At 41.2% G+C, this 20800-nt stretch overlaps 3 protein-coding genes across 3 annotated transcripts in view; 2 read left to right on the top strand and 1 right to left on the bottom strand.

The window, feature by feature from the left end:
• LOC139346491 (potassium voltage-gated channel subfamily B member 2-like) overlaps nt 1-8028 on the top strand; it is an 80627-nt gene extending 72599 nt beyond the window's left edge. The window contains exon 3 of the mRNA XM_070985544.1: nt 2219-8028. Within this exon, the coding sequence (XP_070841645.1) occupies nt 2219-4198 (1980 nt within the window). The 3' untranslated portion in view covers nt 4199-8028. The remainder of the gene's footprint in view (nt 1-2218) is intronic.
• Nucleotides 8029-9285: 1257 nt separating this feature from the next.
• Nucleotides 9286-13174, top strand: terf1 (telomeric repeat binding factor (NIMA-interacting) 1). The gene is made up of 10 exons (XM_070986417.1): nt 9286-9460; nt 10013-10108; nt 10588-10715; nt 10933-11019; nt 11124-11276; nt 11944-12050; nt 12142-12168; nt 12301-12398; nt 12579-12652; nt 12797-13174. Exons 1-10 carry the CDS (start codon nt 9286-9288, stop codon nt 12956-12958), a joined length of 1107 nt encoding a protein of 368 aa, XP_070842518.1. The 3' UTR covers nt 12959-13174.
• A 350-nt stretch (nt 13175-13524) lies between these two features.
• LOC139346934 (somatomedin-B and thrombospondin type-1 domain-containing protein) lies at nt 13525-17148 on the bottom strand. The gene is made up of 5 exons (XM_070986310.1): nt 16552-17148; nt 15322-15516; nt 15071-15149; nt 14301-14477; nt 13525-13951 (listed from the first exon to the last, which is right to left on the bottom strand). Exons 1-5 carry the CDS (start codon nt 16775-16777, stop codon nt 13834-13836), a joined length of 795 nt encoding a protein of 264 aa, XP_070842411.1. The 5' UTR covers nt 16778-17148; the 3' UTR covers nt 13525-13833.
• Nucleotides 17149-20800: the final 3652 nt, after the last annotated feature.

Here is a 20800-nt window from a genome sequence, read left to right as displayed (position 1 = left end):
AGCTGTCCATTGTGCAGTTTTTTAAAAGGGCTCACTTGCTCCAAAGCACAGAACAGGACAAGATTAACTGTCTCAGTAAATGTTAATCTAAATAAAGAACAAGATGACCTCAAAGGAACAAGTGACCTTTTGCTTGTATTGTCATAAATTACATATATTCTTTTACTGAATCTGAAAAAAACAGTTTCTCAAGCATCAATAAACCTATTAACTGAGCAAAAATCACTATCTCGTGCTCTAATCTTCTCCTCCATCTTTGGAGCTGACGTGGTGCCAAGGTGTTCAGCAACAGGAACACAAGTAAAGGTCCTCTGATCGAGTGGCTTGGCACCAGGGGGTGAGCCTTGAATGAGCTTGCCAAAAAGTTCAGGGGTACGGAAGCAATCTGCGTCTTTTAGCTCGGTGCCAGGCCAGGCCCAGGTTGCCTCACTTAGCCGCTAATAGGTTTAACCTAATCAGCACCAGCATTCATTTAGTGATAACACTTCCTCTGCTGAGCCATGACACCCACTTGTCTCTCTTTTGGTCCCTCTCTATCCTTTTTTTTCTGTTTTTTCTCATCTAGAGGCATTTCCTCTCTTAAAATATATTTTTTATACATATAAGTTTGTCCACGTCAGGCAGCAAGTCAGAGCTATAAAGGCTAATGGATCGACTGCGGCAATAGCTGACCCCTGAGCAAAATCCTTGAACTCCATCCCTGCATGGTATTGACTGCTCGGCAGTATTTGCTAAATTAGGGAAGTCTCATGGGAGATGCAGTGACTGTCTCCAGACTGCACTGTGTAAATTTATGTAAGATTATCATTGCGTTCTGCAAGTTAATGCGGTTTGTGATTAGTATTCTGGGGGCCTTGTTTTCCTATTTGACTGAAACTCTTCTATCTTTGTTCATTAGATTTTAATAGGTTTTGTACAGCTCAGGTCATCGAGGACTTCACACAAAAGAATGCACATTTTTCCATGCACTGGATTTCAGTTGATTGTTGTGGTTATGCTGCAGGACTGTAGAGCATAGTGAGACTTTTCACCTGTGTGGGTTTAGACGCTGGGTTGAGCTGTGGAAAAAGGACCTCAGCTAATCCCAGGAGCATGGTAAGGAGTTATGTGTCTGGCTCTGGTGCAAGGCAGAGGCATATGGAGAGGTACTATAGAAGAAGGGTAAAGGGACAAATGATGAGAGAAACATGGAATACTCTGCACTTCCACTCACATTTTATATATACCAAACCTCAGTCAGATCGGGCCAGATTTAATCTATGGAGGTCAATAAATCCTGGTCAAGGTAAAGAGCCACAGTTGAAAGTCAGCCCCATGCTGCGCTGACCTCACAGGATTATGCAGGATGTTCTTAACCAGCCCCTTACTGAGCACAAGGCACAGGAAACAATATCAAAGCATGATGTTTAGATTCCCCAAAAAGTGTTCAATAACTTGTTTGCAGTTACATTTCTTTTATTACTGAAGGCATTAAATTCTATTCCAAGACAGATGGAGGGAGTTTTAGACTGTTGCCAACAGGTGGAGCCAAAATCCTTTTATTCTTTTATCTGTTATAGATGGGTTCCCCCACATACACAGACACACACAAACACTCATCTATTTCCAAAATAGATTTCTGGCCTAGTTATTTCCCCTTATTGAAATTTGACTCTTGTTGAAGAATCTATCCTACTATGCTGCATTCATTCAAAGATTTGAACATTTTGGTACTTTCTTTTGTCATTTTATACTGCTGGGCTACCTTCATTTGTCCTTATAAACAGTTCTGTCATGCTTTATATTTCTAATATGCATGAGGGCTCATTTTCATTCAAGAACACACCCATAGTGCCTTTTAAGCAAAGACAGGCACTCTATTAGATTCATATCATTTATACTCCACACCTCTCAGCCTTTATTTATGCATCTTTTTCTGTCGCTAAATCAAATCAGACACCTATGATTATTCAGTGTATCCCATATGTATCACAAACAACTGAGCCGTATTATGATGAATGATTGACAGACACAAAGTGATAGATTGACTGAGCAACACAAGATTGAGTCAGCGTTAAATGACTCATACATATGTAGTATGTATTTATATCAATTCTGAATATTTACCCTCTTGTTCCAGGCTATTAACAATGACAATGAAAGTCATTTTCCACATGAACATGAAGGAATTTCTTGGAATCACACTCATTTGTCATTCCCTTTTGTGCTCTCTTTTCAGATTCTAGCCATCATCTCGATCCTGTTCATCGTCCTATCCACCATCGCTCTGTCTCTCAACACCTTACCAGAGCTCCAGGTCACAGACGAGTTTGGCCAGGCCAATGACAACCCCCAGCTGGCCCATGTGGAGGCTGTGTGCATCGCCTGGTTCACCATGGAGTACCTCCTTCGCTTCCTCTCCTCCCCTAATAAGTGGAAGTTCTTCAAAGGCCCTCTGAATGTCATTGACTTGTTGGCCATTCTGCCCTACTATGTCACGATCTTCCTAACTGAGTCCAACAAGAGTGTGCTGCAGTTCCAAAATGTGCGCCGTGTGGTGCAGATATTTAGGATCATGAGAATATTAAGGATCCTGAAGTTGGCCAGGCATTCGACAGGACTGCAGTCTCTTGGGTTTACTTTGAGAAGGAGCTACAATGAACTGGGGCTGCTTATTTTATTTCTTGCAATGGGCATCATGATATTTTCCAGCTTGGTCTTCTTTGCTGAGAAAGATGAAGATGCCACCAAATTCACCAGTATCCCAGCCTCATTCTGGTGGGCAACCATTACCATGACTACAGTGGGCTATGGTGACATTTACCCACAAACTTTACTTGGAAAAATTGTGGGTGGGCTCTGCTGCATTGCAGGAGTGTTGGTCATCGCTCTGCCCATCCCCATTATTGTCAACAACTTCTCTGAGTTCTACAAGGAGCAGAAGAGGCAGGAGAAGGCCATCAAGAGGAGGGAGGCATTGGAGAGAGCCAAGAGGAATGGCAGCATTGTGTCAATGAACCTAAAAGATGCCTTTGCCCGCAGTATGGAACTGATGGATGTGGTGGTAGAGAAAGGAGAGGACAAAACCTCCCTGGACAACCATTTGTCGCCTAACCGCTGGGGTGGCTCAACCAGGCACGCAAGCTCCGAGTCTAACCTGAAGTCCCCTGACAAAAGAAACCCAGAGTCTCTGCTGCAAAGCTCCACTCACCGTATAACCATCACCACCACTGGAAGTCCCCAGCGGACAAACCGGACCCCACAGCACCTTAATGTGCAGAAATTGGAGGAGATGTATAACCAGATGACCAAGTCACAGTCCTTCACTAACCTCAACACCACAAGCTCCATGAGCACTCTGAGCACAACCATGACCGCCCCCGTCTCACCTAAGAAATCTCACAGCCCTGAATTTACATTAAAAGAGGAAGTTGAGCTAGAGATGAAGGAGGTCCAGCCCTCCTCACCAGCGAACTTTGCGAGCTGCTCAGGAGACTTTAAGAAACAAGGCTCCAACTCAGGTGAGGAAGAGGCTGAGCACTGTCAAAATCGACACCCAAGGGCACCACCCCATCTGGATTTTAGCCAACTGAGGGACAGCGATGGAAACAGCTCTCCTGGCGTCATTCTCAAAGATGGCCTCTATGAGTCCGTCAACCCAGGCGGCGGATCGGAGCTCCACATAGAGGAAGGGGAGAGCTTTAACAGTGCTGTGGAGAAAATCCAGAGCGCTTTCAGAGGGAATAAACCTCTTAAAATAAAAGATTTGAAAGTCAACTCTGCTGAAGGCCCACTAACACCGCCCAGCACTACCTCTCCTGGAGACATGAGCTCCAGCATCCTGGAAGACGAGTCCCCCGGGGGAGAGATGTCACCACTCATCCCCAGTTCAGAGGAGCTGCTCCCAATCACAGAGGAGGAGACCTGCCCATTGTCACCTAAGAGGCTGGTAGTAGACACCCCACCCGGCGATGAAGATCAATCCACAGAGAACCACGAGGAGAAACATCTGATGGAGGTGGCGGGCGCAGCCATTGCGCCCTTGTCACCCAAGACAGCAGCACAAAATTGCAACCAAGGTGGGGTTGGGGCAGGCGAGGAAGTCAAGGCTGACAGCAACCAAAGTGGACACAAAGTAGAGAACCACATGTTTACATCCGATATCCATCTGATACCTGGGGATGGCAGCCTGTCTCCGACCTGTGAAACCAGCATGTGACTGTGAGAGAAGCTCTCTGAGGGACAATAGACCCACTGCAACCTCAGCCTGGCGTGTGGGAGAGCGGGAAGAAAAGACAAGGGTGCTGTTGTAGTGACAGATATTTTTGCATGGCATGACAAGTCCCTTTTACTTGTGTTGTTGTGTATTGCTGAAAAAGAAACTGCAGCGCTTTGTGCAGATTTGAGAATGACTTTGGAACAAACAGAGAGAGGAGGCTCTTGAAAAACAGAGGGAATGCATCAACCTGTGTACACACTTTGGTCCTCCCAATGTACATAATGACAGGCTCCTTTTTCTAGCAAAAGAAGGAAATTCACAGAGGGACGTAACTGTAAAAAGCATGCATTTAAAAAAGACAGATATTTTACGGTGCTTAGTTTGCTGAAAGCGCTCCACTGTAAATACTAGGACATCTAAGGCAATGACAATGCACAGGCTGGCAAAGGAAAACTGTCCCTGAAGGTACAAATATTTGTAATGTGAAAAGGGAGGGGTGGGGGGTGAAACCTAGAGCCCTCAGACTGGGTGTTGCATTGTAGCGACCTATAAAAAAACATATCATTACCTTTTGTGGAAATGCAAAGTGTTCCCATGATGACCCTGTAATGTTTTTTCATGTGAAAAATGGTGTATGAAACTGTACCGTTGACATTGTTGCGTTTGGTTTTCATAACGACTGTTGAACTTTCAGTTGAGCATCCAATATTCAATCATGGAATTAATTACGGTGAGCGAGAAGGACAAAAACACCTTAAATCCTCTAAATACATCTGTGGTTGCCAAATGCATATGTAACCGGTAAGGACAGGAGCTATCAGATGCTGCCACTATTGAAAATATTTTATCATGCGGTTTCAGAGGTAAGGACAAGATGTTTTATTCCTCGTTCAGCCTTTTGATTCCATCCAAATCACAAAAAATAAATCTTATTTACTCTACGACTTCAGATATATACATCTAAAAGTAGTTTTAAGAATAAAATATGAAATACATAGGTCTAGATTGGTCGTAGAAAAATTCTACAGTAGGTAAGTGAGATTCCATAAAGTTTAAGACTATTTATTAATTCAGTATAGTAGATCTGGTCATCCATACACATATATGCTTTACACTACAATTATATATTTTGGCAGATCTAAAGGGTTAGAAAAAAAAAGACAATATTCCTTGTGATATCAATGGACCAAATCAAGCACACTGGCAAGCTTTCATCTATCTCAGCTGCATAGTAACATGTACGGTAATAACCTGTAGTCTGACAGTAGTTATGGGATTTTATTTTTTTTTTCCTTACTGTTTGTTTACCTGGTTGTGTTCATTATCCTTCCCTCAGCGCCCTGATGTCGTTGTTGACATTTGTTCCATACTACTGCAAGTTAATCCTGCTGATGAGTTCAAGGCATCTTTTTTTTCTTTCTTTTGTATATCCATAGTGTCTTGGACTGTAATTTATTATGTTTTACCATGAGCAAAATGATTTTCAGTCAAACTTAAACCCAAAGGAGTTGTTTTGTTTCGTTTTTCTCTTCTTTCTCACTTTTGTTTTACACTGACTGAAAATATCCGTTGTATGTTGCCTTTGATTCCAATTTTATTGCTGGAATATTTGTTCAGTGTTTCAGCATGACACTTGGCTGAGTGTGCTAGTAGTGCGTTTGTGAAAGCCACACAAACCAGGATGGTACTGACATGAAGTACGTGGTTGAATTCTTTGTTGTTTGTTTTATTGTTTTCCTTCTTTTTATTATTATTATTATTATTATTATCATCATGTTTTGTTTTTCTCGTTCTCACAGAGAGGTGTGGAATGTGCAATACCGCATACTGCAATCTATGCAGGCCAAGAATTGTGGCACTTTATTTTCTGTCTATGGGATTTGTAAGTGTACAGGCAGAAATTACTTGTATTTTTCAAATGTTATATCTTTAATATGAGGCAAAACAGTATTACAACTACCAGAATCTCACAAACAATGCAAATGAGAATTTGACTTTTACTTTTTCATGTTATATGGCTGAATGCCAAATATCAGTGGACCTCAAATTTGATTATCAGTGGGAATAGGGATCTAAATTGACCACTTTTGGCCTTTTATAGTGCTGTTAGATTTACATTAAAATCTAACAAACATCTATGGAAGATATTAAGATAATTTCAATGGCCACACACAAAGGATTTTATGTTTTTTGTGAATTAACGTTGAGAATGATTCTATTTTTTCTAAACCAAAATGGAGCACGACCACAATTTCCTGCCATATGGTGGTTGAAATGATGCATGCCTTTTCATAACACTGCTGTTTATGAGAAGGCAGCAAGTCATTTTGCTTTGTTCATATAGCGCTGTACAGAAAATTCTAATTTTATAGGAGAAATCAGGTCTTTATGTAATAGATACAAGTAATGTTATTGAGTTCTCAGGTTTTCTATAACTCTCTGATGTTCCGATTGGATAGATTCTCTGTTTTTTCTTTAACAGCTAATGTCAACTAGTTACTTCTGTACTTTTTGAAAGGTGATGTTGTCAAATCCACATTGATGTCTTGTCTCCTGGAGTAAGGAGTGGCAATATTTCTCCCTCCTCCTGGGTAATCTGTGTACCACATTCAGTGTCCACTCCCATCGGTCTTCAGTGAGGCAGGAAGGAGCACAAACAAAGGGACAGAAGCTTGATTGTTAGAGTTTAAGAGCTGAGACGTAGACAGAAGGGGAGTGAAGTGTCCAACTGACCACCGGCAGGTAGGAAAAGATCCCTACTGTCACTGAACTGATACATCTGATTATTTCCCATGCTGACACCATTGAGTGCTCCAATCCCTACAGCTTCAGAGGCTTTAACCCCATGGCATGCCCTCAGGAACAGCAGGCAATGGCTAAAAGGAAGGCTAGCAGAAGGGAAAGCTCTGAGCGTTAAGAGGCGAGATGAAATGAGGTCCTCCCTAATGGTTACATCACAGTTGTGGTCCATATTTCCTTTTGTCTGTACACATACTGTATGCACAGACATAGTTTAACACCGTAATCAGAGATTCACGGAATTATCCTTCATGTGAAATTATTGATCCCTCAGTGGAAACTCAGACTCTTTGGTACTCTCCAAAGTAAAATGTCAGTGGTGGTTGTTTTGTCTTTTTCTTTATGGAGGAAGGTTAGACGAAAGCCTTCTTGTTAGAACCCTTTTTTTCTGTACCTATAAGTTCAATTTAAGGTTTTTTTTTCCCCTTCATCCCTTGTTTGGCGTAACCATGTCTCTGTGTTATCCTCGAGTAATCCTTCATTTTGACAGGTAGGGTAGAGAAACAAGGGATTTGGGTTGATCAGCTATTTTCCCTTGGAATGATGTTTGTGTGGATACTGAAATTAATTCTGTGAGCTGAGAGCTAATGGACTGTGCTCTGTCTTACTGTCTCACAATGGCTTTATCATCTGTGATACTGTACAGAGTGGAAAGGTTGTGTCTTTATTTTCTCTGAGAGAATGGGTGTTGTCTGTGTCATTCATGCGTGCTTACCAAACCTTGCTCCCTGAAATGCATAAAGCATTGTTTCTTATTATTTCTCTGTGTATTCTGCCTCTTACATTTTTTTTTGTTTTGGGATTTTTTTTTTCTCTGTTCAGCTTTGGAGAACATTATCATCAGACACATTCTGAGCTGCAGACTGTTTCTGTACAAAGCATCATCTTTGTATGCATGTAGTAGTCCAAACAATTATGTGACCACAGAACACTTTGTTATGGTACATGTATGTCAACATTTCTGTAGAGCATTGTTCCCCATTACGTCTATTAGCATATGCAGAATAACAAATAAATGTGTATATAACTCATGTGTTTGTGTGGCTGATGTCCTCCGCTCTACAAATATACTGTTTTCTAGGCCACATCTGCATTTGTTCGGGTGCTTTTTTTTTTTTTTTTTTACATAAGGGTCATTATTACATAATATGATATACATACAGTATATGAATGCATAACAGCAATTAAAACTGATTTTGCTTTTGCAGAAAGAAGTTATGCAAAGTTGTTTTTCATATGCAAAACTGCAGAGAACTTAGCGTTCTAGTGTGAAAGTTTGATAAATGATTCATCACTGGAGGAAAATGTATCACATTCTGTTAGATGCAACTAATGGATCAACATTTCTGTTGTGTACTGCTGCCAAACAGTGATAATGAACATCAGCAGTGCTCCCAAACCTCCAAACCAGAAGCCCTGTCATGTTATGTCTTTAAAATGAAAAAAGTGGAGGAACCTATTCACTGCAAAACAATTAAAGAAGTTAATAATGCATATTAACCTAACAATATGTTATACTAGTGTACTGGCCTATTATCGCTGTATTTATTGCATCACATGGGACAAGAACAACAGTATCTGTTATAAGGAGGATTACAATTACAGCACGCTTGCAGAGCAAGTTTCAATATATTATAGGTAGGTTCATGTCGGTTATGTAAGTTATGTCCAAAACTTGGCACTGGTGTAGCTGTAAATTCTGAATAAGAAAAGACAAAACTTGCAACCCATAAGAGAAACCAATGCTGTAAAAGTGCCATCTGAAACTTCATGACTTGTTTGTAGATTTTCATTTTCATTTTCTTTGTAAGCCTTCACACCAGAGACATTATTCAATCTGGTGCAGTGGGTGCAGATATCTCTTGATGGGTGCACATATCCCAATATGTTTAACAAGTTAAGCTCGTTGGATGGACTGCATGCCTGGAAAAACTTTAGTTCTAGATTCTGCGCTTTCACACACATATTTGACTGTAATGCAATCCAAAACATTAACACATTTTGGGGAAAATACCATAGAGTTGACTCAACTTTGCTCTGATACGGGTCAAAAAACAAAAAAATTACAGGGTTTATTTGTCTGCTTTGTTTTTTTGGTCACTGATATATCGCATGCAGGCGTTATTTAGGTACTCCTCCAAACCACAACGGGGCGCTGCAGGTAGTTCAAGCGACGCCGACAAACACAAAAGAGCGCGGAAAGCAAACAATTTCCCAAGAAGAAGAAGAAAAAGAAAAAGAAGAAGTGAAACTATTTTCAAAAGATTTACCAAACAGTAAATGTAAACATGGAGTCGGATACTAGCATTAACAGCGCTTCTGATATAGATGAAAGTGTCAGTTTTTCCCATGTCACTGATGTCGTTAAAAGGTGGACTTTGGACTTCTTGTTTATAAGTTTGTGTCGGCATTTCAAGGAAGACAAATTTGACGAATTCAATGAAACGCTTTCGGCTTTTGAGGGTAAGTTATTCACAACTAACAAAGTATTAACATCGTTATGTTGCTGTTATTTCTTAGCTAACTCCATCGGGTCTGGAGATACCGGTTGTAGCGCTAAAAGTTTATAAATTCGTTAACCTGAATTCATAATAATTAATATAATGACACTTATGCACACAAACTGACAAAACAGAAGCAACCTCGCTGTAACCGTAACCTGTTGGCTAACGGTCAGTGTAATTGTAAATACCGTGCGGTTAATAACCAAAACAGCTTTCTCAGTTAATTTTGCACTGCACTCTAATGATATACAAAGACATTAGAAATAAGGCCAGGTGTAAATTGTGAGTTCCACAGCTACAATAACATAACTCTGTTAATCATTATTACTGCCATAATGAACAAATTATCATACGTTTTACCCCTGATACCTGGATTAAAACTCGCCATATCAGTAATGAGGATGGGAAACATCTAATTTGTTACATTAATGTAACCACAGAGACACTATAAAAGTATATTTATATATTCACTGGGATGTTTTTTTGATTTGTTTATTTTTCTTTTGTTTAGCCATGTGCCAGGGTTGGCCTCTGAGAGGAACACTTCATGATGAGAAAATGATGATAATTGCCTTCCTTGCCAGAGTCTTACACGGAAAGCAATTGGGTAAGTGGTACAGTCAGATGGATGTAAGCCTCACTCTTATTTGCATCTTTCTACATTTACACATATTATCTCAGCAGTGACGCTGTTTGGGTGCTTTAGAGTGAAAGTTGGTGCTGCAGGGCAGTCAAAACCTGCTGTATAACTTGCAGCATACATTCCCATAGATACTATAATGGATTTTACAGCCATTTGTCTTTCAAACGTTGACATTTACACAAAAAAAAAAAATACATGCAATACATACAAAAGCCTCAAGCCACTCTGTACATTTCTTAGAAGAATAATTTACATGAGAAAAATTTATTATTTGGGGCTCTGGTTACAGTTTATACCCAAGGATGTTTACCAGTTGATATTGATCCCAATTTAATGCTCCAGTAAACCTGCACAGATGCAGTATTACAGACATGAAGTCGCTGTTTTGTTATGAAAGGCATTACAGCCTGTTTTTGCCTTATTATACACTGTTTTTCCCCCAGATGTCCAGTTTGAAGAGGATGCCCGTGTGATGCCTCTGATGTCTGCTGCCAAAATCTGGTCCAAACTAGAGGACACCGTGGCGGATGACAGCCTGTTTAAAGACATTACCATCCTTTTGCTTGTCCAGGTAATCATAATGTATTATTTGGGAGGATTTATGTACACAGTGTGGCTTTATTTGTGTGCTGGTGTGATTCTAAAAGTAATTCTGGACAGTCTGCTTGCTCTAATGGATTGATATCACTGGTTCAGAGAATTAGCAAAGTTAAAGTCCTGATGTCACAGAGGGATGCTTTGTCCTCATTTTGACTGTTCTGTATCTGATGCATTTCCCCTACTCCTAGTCTGTGGCTGTGTGCGTGGAGAAAGGCCAAATATCTTCTGCCTCCTCTGTCCTCAAGTGGTTTGAGAATAACCATGGATTCCCACAGGTCTGTGTGTGCATTATCTCTTTTCTTTTCAAAAGCACAGCGTCAAAGCTGGAATATTTGGTGGTTTAAATTGATTTTATTGCTCAACAATGAATACTTTTTAGCAAAACTTTGGAGTTAAGCTGTCGACAATCGTGAAACAGAGGGAAACATACCACCCGTTCTTCACGAGCTTCAGCTTCAGCCGCCTGCTAGAGACAGTCCAGTCTTACTTGGAAGACTTCTTGGCGATGAACTCATCTGACTTCCTTCTCAAGGTACAGGACCTGATCCAGTATGTTGTAGGTCACAGCCTGCGTCAAAACACTTTGTCACCAAGTTCAGCATTGTTCATAAAATGTATAGACCAGCCTGTCCTTTAATCCAAATAAGTGGAAAACAAATACTTAGGTTTTTGCTGCTCAGCTGTTTGTGTGGTGACGAGTCTTCCATCACACATGATTTAACCGGCGAATTCATAAGGTCTCCAATGTTTCGCTCCAGCCAACAGCAAGGTTTAGCAAACAAATTCTGCCACCGGATAAATCTTCTTGATCTCGTGAGCCGACCTGCTTGGCTCTGCTCTCGTCCCTCTGAGTAATGGCGCTTTGACCAACTGAAGGTGCTGATGTGACATTATCAGTCATAGTTAATTGACAATTTGTCATCAAAATTAGTTGGAAGGGCAAACTGCTACATTCAGCAGAGCCCTCCTCAGGGTCTAACAGAGTCGCTTATTCAGGAAAGTTTTGAGCATGATTTACACAGAGGCTGCTGACCAAGGTTAAACTTTGAAGGGTGTTGTAATTGCAGGCATCGTTAATTTTGCTTTCACATTATAGCAATATCTGAAAGTTAATTGTTTTGGTAGTATATGAAATGGTAATATTTAGTCACATAATTTATGCTAGTGTGCGCGTGTCTGTCTGCCTCTCCATCCATCAGGCAGCCACAAAGGTGGTCCAGTCATCACAGAGCATGGAGGGTGTGGAGGACACGGTGAAAGAGGACAGCTCTCAGTCAGAAACAACCGAGTCAACAGAGGATAGAAAGTAGGAAATGACCTTTAACACACCAAGTTGTATTTTTTGAACATTTGTCTGTTTCTGTTCTGCACTGAATTGTACATGTATGTCTTAACAGGAAGAAGGAGAACACTGTATGTTTGAGGTGAGTAGAAATGAGCTTTCAAATGTGTCTTTTTGCCGTCTCTGTTTGGTTAGAAACCAGCAGGCAGTCCTAAATGCTAGAGGACAGATGGGGTAACAGATCATTTTGTCACTCTGTATTATACTTCCACAGAACAAAACGGAAACTAATGCCAACTAAAATGACTGAATTATGGAAACCTGATTCGTGCAAGAAGGCTTTTGTCGCCATCAGAAGAATTTCAGAGAGTGGTAAGTCTTTTTTTTTTCTTCTTCTTCTGCTTTTGATATTTCTGTTAAAAACAAGTTGTGTTTTTTATTTGATTTCATTTTCTGTCAAATGTAGAAATATATTCATCAGCACATTTTATTTGGTACATGTTTCTGAGCATGAACACAAGCTAAAGAGAATGTTAAATGTCCCACCAACAGAATTATCTCGGATAACGTCCCAGAAGTCAGTGGACACCACAAAGAAAAATCAAAAATCAAGAAAAGCACCTCAGGTAAGTTAAACCATACAGTTAACTTCAGTTAATTCATCACAAATCAAGTGAATACATCAAGCATCAATCCTTAGCTTTGGTTAGAATCCCTGAAAATATACAAACTTGAAGTTTATGTAGTACTTTTTTTTTTTTCTTCTCAAGAAATGGACTCCCCAGCTGGACAAATACCTGAAGCAAGGTGTTAAAGAGCACGGCCAGGGCAAGTGGTCTCGCATATTAATGGATTATGACTTTGAGGGACGCACTGGCACCATGCTCAAAGATCGCTGGAGAGTTCTGATGAGAGCATATAAAGTCAGCTGAGGAGGATGAGTGGCTCTCCAACTCTAACTATGTAGCAGTTTACCAAGAAATGAAAATATTAAGTGGCTGGTCTGCTAGTTTAACCCTTTCCAGCCTGTATCTGATGTTATGAGTTATATTTTGCTGCAGCTCTGTTTTTGTACCACTAGAGGGCACTCAACACAGAATAATAAATTGGGCTTTTTGTAATGCCTATGATACATGTTATTGTACGCAAAAAGTGTGCCCCAGAAACTTGTAAAATGTTGCAGTTTACCTGTGAATAAGCTCTCTGGTTAAACTGCTGAAATTGTTCCTTGAGTTTTATTTTTACTATTATTATTATTTTTTTTTTTTTTGTTTCCTCCTGCTGTGTTGCACCAGGAAAACTTCATACCAGCAGAGGGCACTCAACACAGAACAATGAATTGGCCTGTCCACATTGACATCTGTGATAGGGAGCCTTTCATGGTATCTGTTTTTTTAATGTGTTATCACAGTTCAAATGTAGAATATTTTAATAACTTTAAGTTAAATATTTTTGCCATAAAGTTGTTAAAAATGAAAAAAGAGTGACTTGTTTCATTGAAGAGATGCACAATCAGTTTTTATAGGTGCTTAATGTGTCGTAGAAAAAGGTGAAATACTGTACAAGTTATACAAGTGTCTACACAGAGCAGTGGAAATGTACACAGTGATTTGAACATGCCTTTATGTCAATGTTGAAGTTGCATTGCACCACCCTGGAGTCTTAAGTCTCTTAGTATTGAAAGCCTGCTGTACTGAGGCATCTGATCTGAACACAGTTTTTCAGTTTTACTGCAGAGGGGAGCTTGGCTGTAAAGTGTTACTGTGGACTCCAGATCAGAGCGTTGTTCTGTGGTGCTTGGTTTGGATCAGGTGAAGACGAAGCTGTGTTGTGGCGGACAGTTGCACTGCTGGGTTTTCTGGATCTTCTTCCATGTCCCGCTGCACTGGTGGTTCCCCACCGCCTGCCAGTGGAGCACAGCTTCTCTGCAAGACAGACACAGCCCCAGATGTTTATGCTTTTCACACCGCTGTGTGCATAGTTGCACACATTCACATCTGTGCAGGGCAAGGTACATGTTTCACATATTTACTACTGTGCTCAAAGACATAGTAAGTGCAACTGGTGAATAGTTAAGATTATTTTCACTTGATTCTGAATGTTAAATGAATTTGGTATTGACAAAATGGCAAAACTGGAAAGAAAACCAAACCAGGAAAAATACTGTTTTCTGAAGTCATTCTCAGTAATCCAGTTTGTGCAAACCTGACCCTGCACATATGAAAGCGTAACATTACTGAGAGAACACTCATGTCAAAGTCCTTAACTTCATACTTGTCTGATTCCTGACCGTCTCCTTGGCAGCTGCCACTATTGTTTCGCATGGCAGGAGGTTCACATGCCACACACACTTTAAAGCCTTCTGTTATGTAGCGCATCCAGTGTGTGTGTGGCCGGTTCTCCACTGTACAGTGGGGTGTCCGGGACTCCAGTGTGAATTCCACACAGAACCTGAGGGGAGAACAGACGAGGCCATGAGGGTCGGATCATGAATCGAGAGAGGGCTAAAGTCAACACTTAAGGTACACAATAAGAGGACGTCACCCAGTTTGTGACTGGCACAGGGATAATTTGCTTCATAGGTGCACTAAAAGAACTAATATCTTTTTAATTCAGGGTAGTATGGACGCCCCCATTATGAAATATAATAACAGTAAATCAGCCAATGGGTACACCATAAACTGCACGCTGTAGCTCACCTACTGTCATCTGGACCCTTTGTGCATGTGCTTTTCATGTGACAGTCCTCATTAAAGTCTGAGTGTTTAATTTCAAAGGATTGTGGGCAGTCTCTCAGCATTGCTAGATATAATGGTTTGTAGACAGACGTCCAGGTGAGCAAACACCTCCTGGTAGCTCACGCAGATGGAGAAAAGATAATCTTTTTTTCAGAATGGTTTGGGTTACACAGCGTAATGTTAAAATGAAGTTAACCCCTGGCAGCATTCGTGAACTTTTCAACTCTCGAATTTTAAGATACCTGAGGTCATGTGCAGTTTCGGAATACTTAGGGAGGCATTTTAGGAGCATGATATGAAACCTACCCGGGGTCTAGGGGGTTTCCATAGTTGTCATGCTTGGGCCTTCCCTTGCCAAACTCCATGCTGGTGATGAATGCAGGTCCTGATAAGAGAAACCAATGCAGCATTTCTGTTAGGAAGTTCAGGTTGAGCCCATTTAAGGTGTAAATTGCAAAAGTTGTCTTAACTTTCCACACAGGGAAAAATACACATAAAAGCAGGAAGCTGTAACTGCAAATATATTACAACCAGGGAATATTCTTGTAAGTGTGTACCTGCGTTGTGTCCACAGTGGCTGCCCTGGTGGTCTCTGTACTCCCTGCAGCCGCCTCGTTGTTCCAGGCTGGGACAGGCCTCTCCGCTGTTACTGGGCCGCTGCTCTATGTGGCGGACACGGACGCGCACTGAGGGTTGGCAGGGTTTGGCACAGCCGCTCCAAAAGCTCCAGTCGCTCACAGCACAGTCCTGAGCTGGATGTGGGCACCCACATTGTGGGAGAGATTATTACAGGATATCCTCTATGGTAGTAAACAATCAAACTGCAGCGAGCTTCAAGAGAAGCTGGACTTAACGCTGACACAGAAGTTCACAGTGAGCACAGAGGTGACGTTTCTGAGCAGCAGTGAAACCTTGCAGTGTTCTCGCAGACTGTAAAATTGCAGCTTTCCTGTGAAACAGTGTAATTGAGCTAAATATTCAGGAAATAGCTGAAGATCAATGAAGCATTGATTGTGACTTGTAGAATTAGTGTTTCCTTTTCTACTACAAGTAGTTTGAGAGCATGCCAAGTGAGCAACCCATTCAATCACCAAGTCCTGTGATTTTTCTTTTCACTTGCTCTCTGTGCTTGATGATCAAGCTTTGATGTATTAAACATGCAGATTTAGTGACTACCGGCCTGTAACACATATTAGGTACGCTCGGCTTGTTTGACTGCAACTGTAATTGCTACAACTGATTGACAGAATCACATTCTTCAAATATTTGCACTAATTCCATTATGTGGGCCAGTCCACTGAAATGAGGTTAGATGCAGAGCTGCCTGGGTTATTTGCTGAACTGATTATTGCCTTTTTGTGATGGAACAGGTGTGTTACAGAAGAGAAATAAGTGTTGAATTTGCGTTAGCAGAAGTTAGAAGACGAAGAATACAGAAGACAGCATGTGAGTGTTTGACAGGACTTCACCTCTTTGAAGATTAATGGGTGCAAACAATTTCACATGCCTTGCATGAATTTGGAACATCTCCACCTTTCCAATCTCTGTGTCATCAGAGATATGCGATAAGCAGCCCAGTAACGACAAGGTGCTGAAAATAATCTTGCTTCGCCATCTTTATCTTCTATCCGATAGATTCAGAAGATCTTTAGCAAGAGTTTGGTTTATCTCATGTTGCAGGTTAACTCCCACTGGTGTCATATAGTTAAGGTGTGGGCAAAAGAATAAACAGTACCTCCCCTCATGATTGATTCACACTAAAGACGGCCCCTCCATTCATCCCTCACCTGGGCACTCTGTGAAGTAGTCAAAGCAGCAGTCCTTGGTCCTGACGCAGCCCTCATCGCAGAAGCATGCGCCATACACACGGTCCATCCTCCAGTCAGTGGTCATGCAGCTCAGGTCTCTGCCCCGGCAGCATTTCCCTGAACAGCCTCCAGACACCAAGTGGTTCTTTCCCAGAGCAGAAACCAGCAGCAGCAAACAGGCAAACTCCACAGAGGATCCCATCATGAGGGGGTCAGGCCAGACCCCTGAAGTGAAACACTAACCTCTTAGTTGCTCTAATGTGTAATTTCTTATTTCGAAGTGTATTTATTCCTTCCCTGGTCCTACTCTACGCCTGTCATACTCATGACCATGAGAGGGAGAGGTTGGAATACCAGCCCAGTCCAAGCCAGCCAAGACTGTGCTCTGCCACAGGAGCCCTTGTGACCTGGAATTCCTGCGTCCTTCTCCTGTGTCCAGCCCCTCTGTTTCCCTCCAGAAACAGGTCTGCAGACCAACCTACAGTACAGAACACCTCATTGCAGCTCTGATCAGACTCCCATGTCTCTCACATTGTGTGTGTGGCCTCTCCCTCAGAGCTGGTGTCAGTCTCTCTCTCCTTGTTCCCAGCTGAGCACCTCCCTTCAGTCGATCGCACAAGGGAGGAGACAATAAAGGCGAGGGAGGGGTGGGCTGGTGAGTTTGGCCTGTGTTTTGCCTCCTGATTCTGTTCTCTCTTGTCTCTTTCTCACCTGTTTTATTGTTGTTTACTCTTTTTCTGTCTTATGCTCTCCCTGCAGAATTACTGTGACCCTGATCTGCCAGTCTTGCCCAGCCGCTCTCTGCCATCCCAGACCTCTGAGTCCTGAAAGAAAGGGAGGAATGTGAGCAGTTGGCAGGTCTCCAGACAATTGTGCCAGGGGGCCCGCTGAGCACTGTAAAGCCACCCTTTGGTTCTCACCTCTCCCTTTTCTCATTCCCTTACTATAGTTATTGTAATCTACCAGAATCCAACACTTCAGAGTCATGCTCTTTATGTTATACATTGTATGGGTTCATACCATTACCTTTGTTTTAACAAGAAGTCTTGTAGCCATACACAGTTTATCAGTAGATATGAATATGCATAATTTTAGGTCTTTTTGCAGATTACTCCATGCCCAATTTGCATAGTAGGAAAATATAGTTTTCCTCAGATCTGGCAAAATTCAGGGTAAATAAAAAAGCAATGACTTGGAAGAGCGTAGTTGGTAACTACCAGAGGTGAGACAGAGAGGGGTACAGAGCTAAGCTGGAAGTTTACCCAGTATTGCTATGTAGACGGAAATATACCAGTACTGCTGTCTGTGAGTGGTCAGTGATGCCCAGCCCACCAAATCATAAAGAATGCAATGGTGAGACTTGCCATTTTTTATGGAGGTGGCGGCATGCATATACAGTATGTCACTTTAATCAAGTGTTTTTTCTTGATGTTGAAAGTAAAGCAGGATTTATTTAAAAAATAAAAGGCAATCTTCACTTTGAGCTTCCTAACAAGATTAGCAATATGTACGCTTAATGAAAACTTGAGAGATGGGAAAATGCTATCATCAAGCAACTGTAAGCTAGCTTTTGAGAAGACCACGAAGTAGACATAACAAACAAATTTTAAACTTGGCAGAGCAGTTTGTAATGATTGAAATTTAGTGTGAAGCTCTTGCACTGTCTGTACTGTAGAGGGAGCATACATATAAATGACAGTGTCATCAGCACAGAGGTGTATTTTTGCTTGAATGTCCTTAACCAAGTCATTCATAAAAATAGTTATCTGATACTTTTTTTACTTGTGGACATTCTGGAAAAATGCTTATTTGTTTTCTTGCCAACAGTTAGGTGATAATATCAATACCTCTCATACCAGTGCCAAATGGTTTAGTTTAGCACAAAGACAGGATTTTTAAAAATCGACCTACCAGCAAAACTTACTTATAAATATATATAATTTGTTTAAGGATTGAAAAAAATGACAAGTTGCTTGGCAATCTTATGGTGACAATACAGGAAGTAACGACCTGCCCAAGAAGTAGTCACACATAACCCCTGATAAAACTGCAACGACCTATTTTTATGCTTTTATCAAATTACAGAAGTACATAGATATACATTATAATTAGCTTAGAGATGCTGGTAGGCAAATTTTAGCCCTGGGACAGAGCCAGGCTACCTGTTTCCCCCTGTTTGTAGGCAGGAGTAACTATGACTCACCTACAGTGGGACAGCCATACCACAACAAGAGAATTCTTCTAGTTTCAATCTGGGTGCAGGACAGTGAAACAGTGAGCTGGAGCTCCATAGTGCACTAATTCCAGACCAGGGTGTGACCTTAATTTATAACCCTTGACATAGAGTACAGGAGAACGGTAGATGACAGATTCCTTTCATATACTTTAACAGGGGAGAGGCATGTCTGTGACAACCTTAGCTAGGCTAATTGTTTTATCTCATTAGGAAGGGGCTTGTCGCTGACAGGTGATTGATTAAGAGGACTATTAGATTTCTGCCCTGAGTGAAATTAAGACATAAAGCAGAATACTTTTACAGTGTCAAATGTGAGGATTTCGTTATAGAAAAAAGGTAGTAATGCCACCCTGTCCTGTTTTTACTCTGTGTTGCAAAAAGACATTTTCCAGATCATTGCAAAACTCAACAAAAGCCTTTCCAAGAACTGATCTTCATGCATGTGAATTGTAAGAAAAATTTTATATCTTTTGCAGGGCAGTGGCAGCATTTTTCACTGTTATGTTTGCTCAAGGAGCCTGAATGTCTGAGGATGTTGTGAACTCAAAAGGGTCAGCTTTTATTTGAGCAGTCACTCCTCCATCTCATGGGATACAAATGAGGCCTCCACAGGGAGCATTAACAGGGAATGAGGCCTCGCTACTGCTATAGAAGGAGCAGATATTTGTAATAATCTGGACACTTTGCCTCTGCTGTCTTGAAAAACAGCTTGCGGAGACCAGAAGGGGGTCCTTTGATTCTTCCTCTCACCATAAGCAGGTAGGTCAAGCGACAGTAATAGCCTTCATCTTCAGCATAATCATCAGCAGCAGCATCACGGAGGAGCATGTGTCTGAATCAGTGTATATTAAAGTTTGAGGGGGTTGAACCCAGACTGACCTCAGACTTAAGACTGCATTTTGGTCATTTTGAGCTAGAATAATTAAATTCAACATATTTTCATGTGATTTATAATCCTCTTTCTGAAGTGTTATGTCATATGCTTTCTTTAAAAAGATAAATACTTATTTTTAATTATTTTGAGACAGCTGAAATGTCACTAATACATAGACACTACATTTCCAGTGCTGATTTGATCTGTCCACTGATGCAAGACTTACAGCTGCATCAGTTTGCTATGGTTCCAGCACGTTGGAAGTGCACATCAAAGCATGTGTGTTTTATGTCTGACAGGCCCCCAACCCTGGACCTCCTGCCCTTACTGTGCACTTGTCAAAGACAATCAGCCTTCCCACAGCAACACACTCTGCTTGGAGTTTTCCTCTTGTATGTCTCAAGACAGAGACCTCTAACTATGTCTGTTTATGGTCTTCAAACTGTCACAAGCTGCCATGTCAGAGGCTGAATTGATGACAGTCATATACACAACTAATTTTAATTGACAAATAGAAGAGATAGTGAGAGACTCAGTGAGAGATTGATTGGATTTAGTTAGCGTGCATGCCAACACTTCTTGTCCTGGGTGTCAAGGAGACAGCAGGGTGGATCCCAGCTCCATCTCGCCTATGTGGGGAATGCAAACTGTGGCTGTCCCCATGGCGATCACTGACCTGGGTTGCTATAGTTTCAGAACATTTTGTTGACAAATGCTAGAATCCACCTTTTCATCTCGCCACACGTCGCAAAAAGGTGATATGATGATGTCACCTCTGAGCAGGATAACGCTCACTGTATCTCAAACACACAATGGGAGTATCTTTGTGGGGAATTATACATGACAGCGTCTCATAAAAACCTGTATGAACAAAAAAAAAACCCTCTTTTTACTGTTGTTAAACCAATCAATTGTCCAAAACGTAATATAGCATGACCTCAGAAATATTTAACCTTAGAAATATTTCATCAAAGACTTAGTTGGACTAATTAGTCCACGTTTGTTTCATTCTGTTGAGTTCAGCCAGTTTCTGTCTGATGAATAGAAGCCTTTGTCTAGTATACTCTCAAAATTTACTGCTCAGCTGTCTCATACTTCCTCCTTCCACATGTACATCT

This window comes from Chaetodon trifascialis, chromosome 18 (assembly GCF_039877785.1).
Source record: "Chaetodon trifascialis isolate fChaTrf1 chromosome 18, fChaTrf1.hap1, whole genome shotgun sequence".
In the NCBI taxonomy this organism is placed as follows: domain Eukaryota; kingdom Metazoa; phylum Chordata; class Actinopteri; order Chaetodontiformes; family Chaetodontidae; genus Chaetodon; species Chaetodon trifascialis.
Note: the sequence above shows the minus strand (reverse complement) of the source record. Positions and strands in the feature narration are given on the sequence as shown.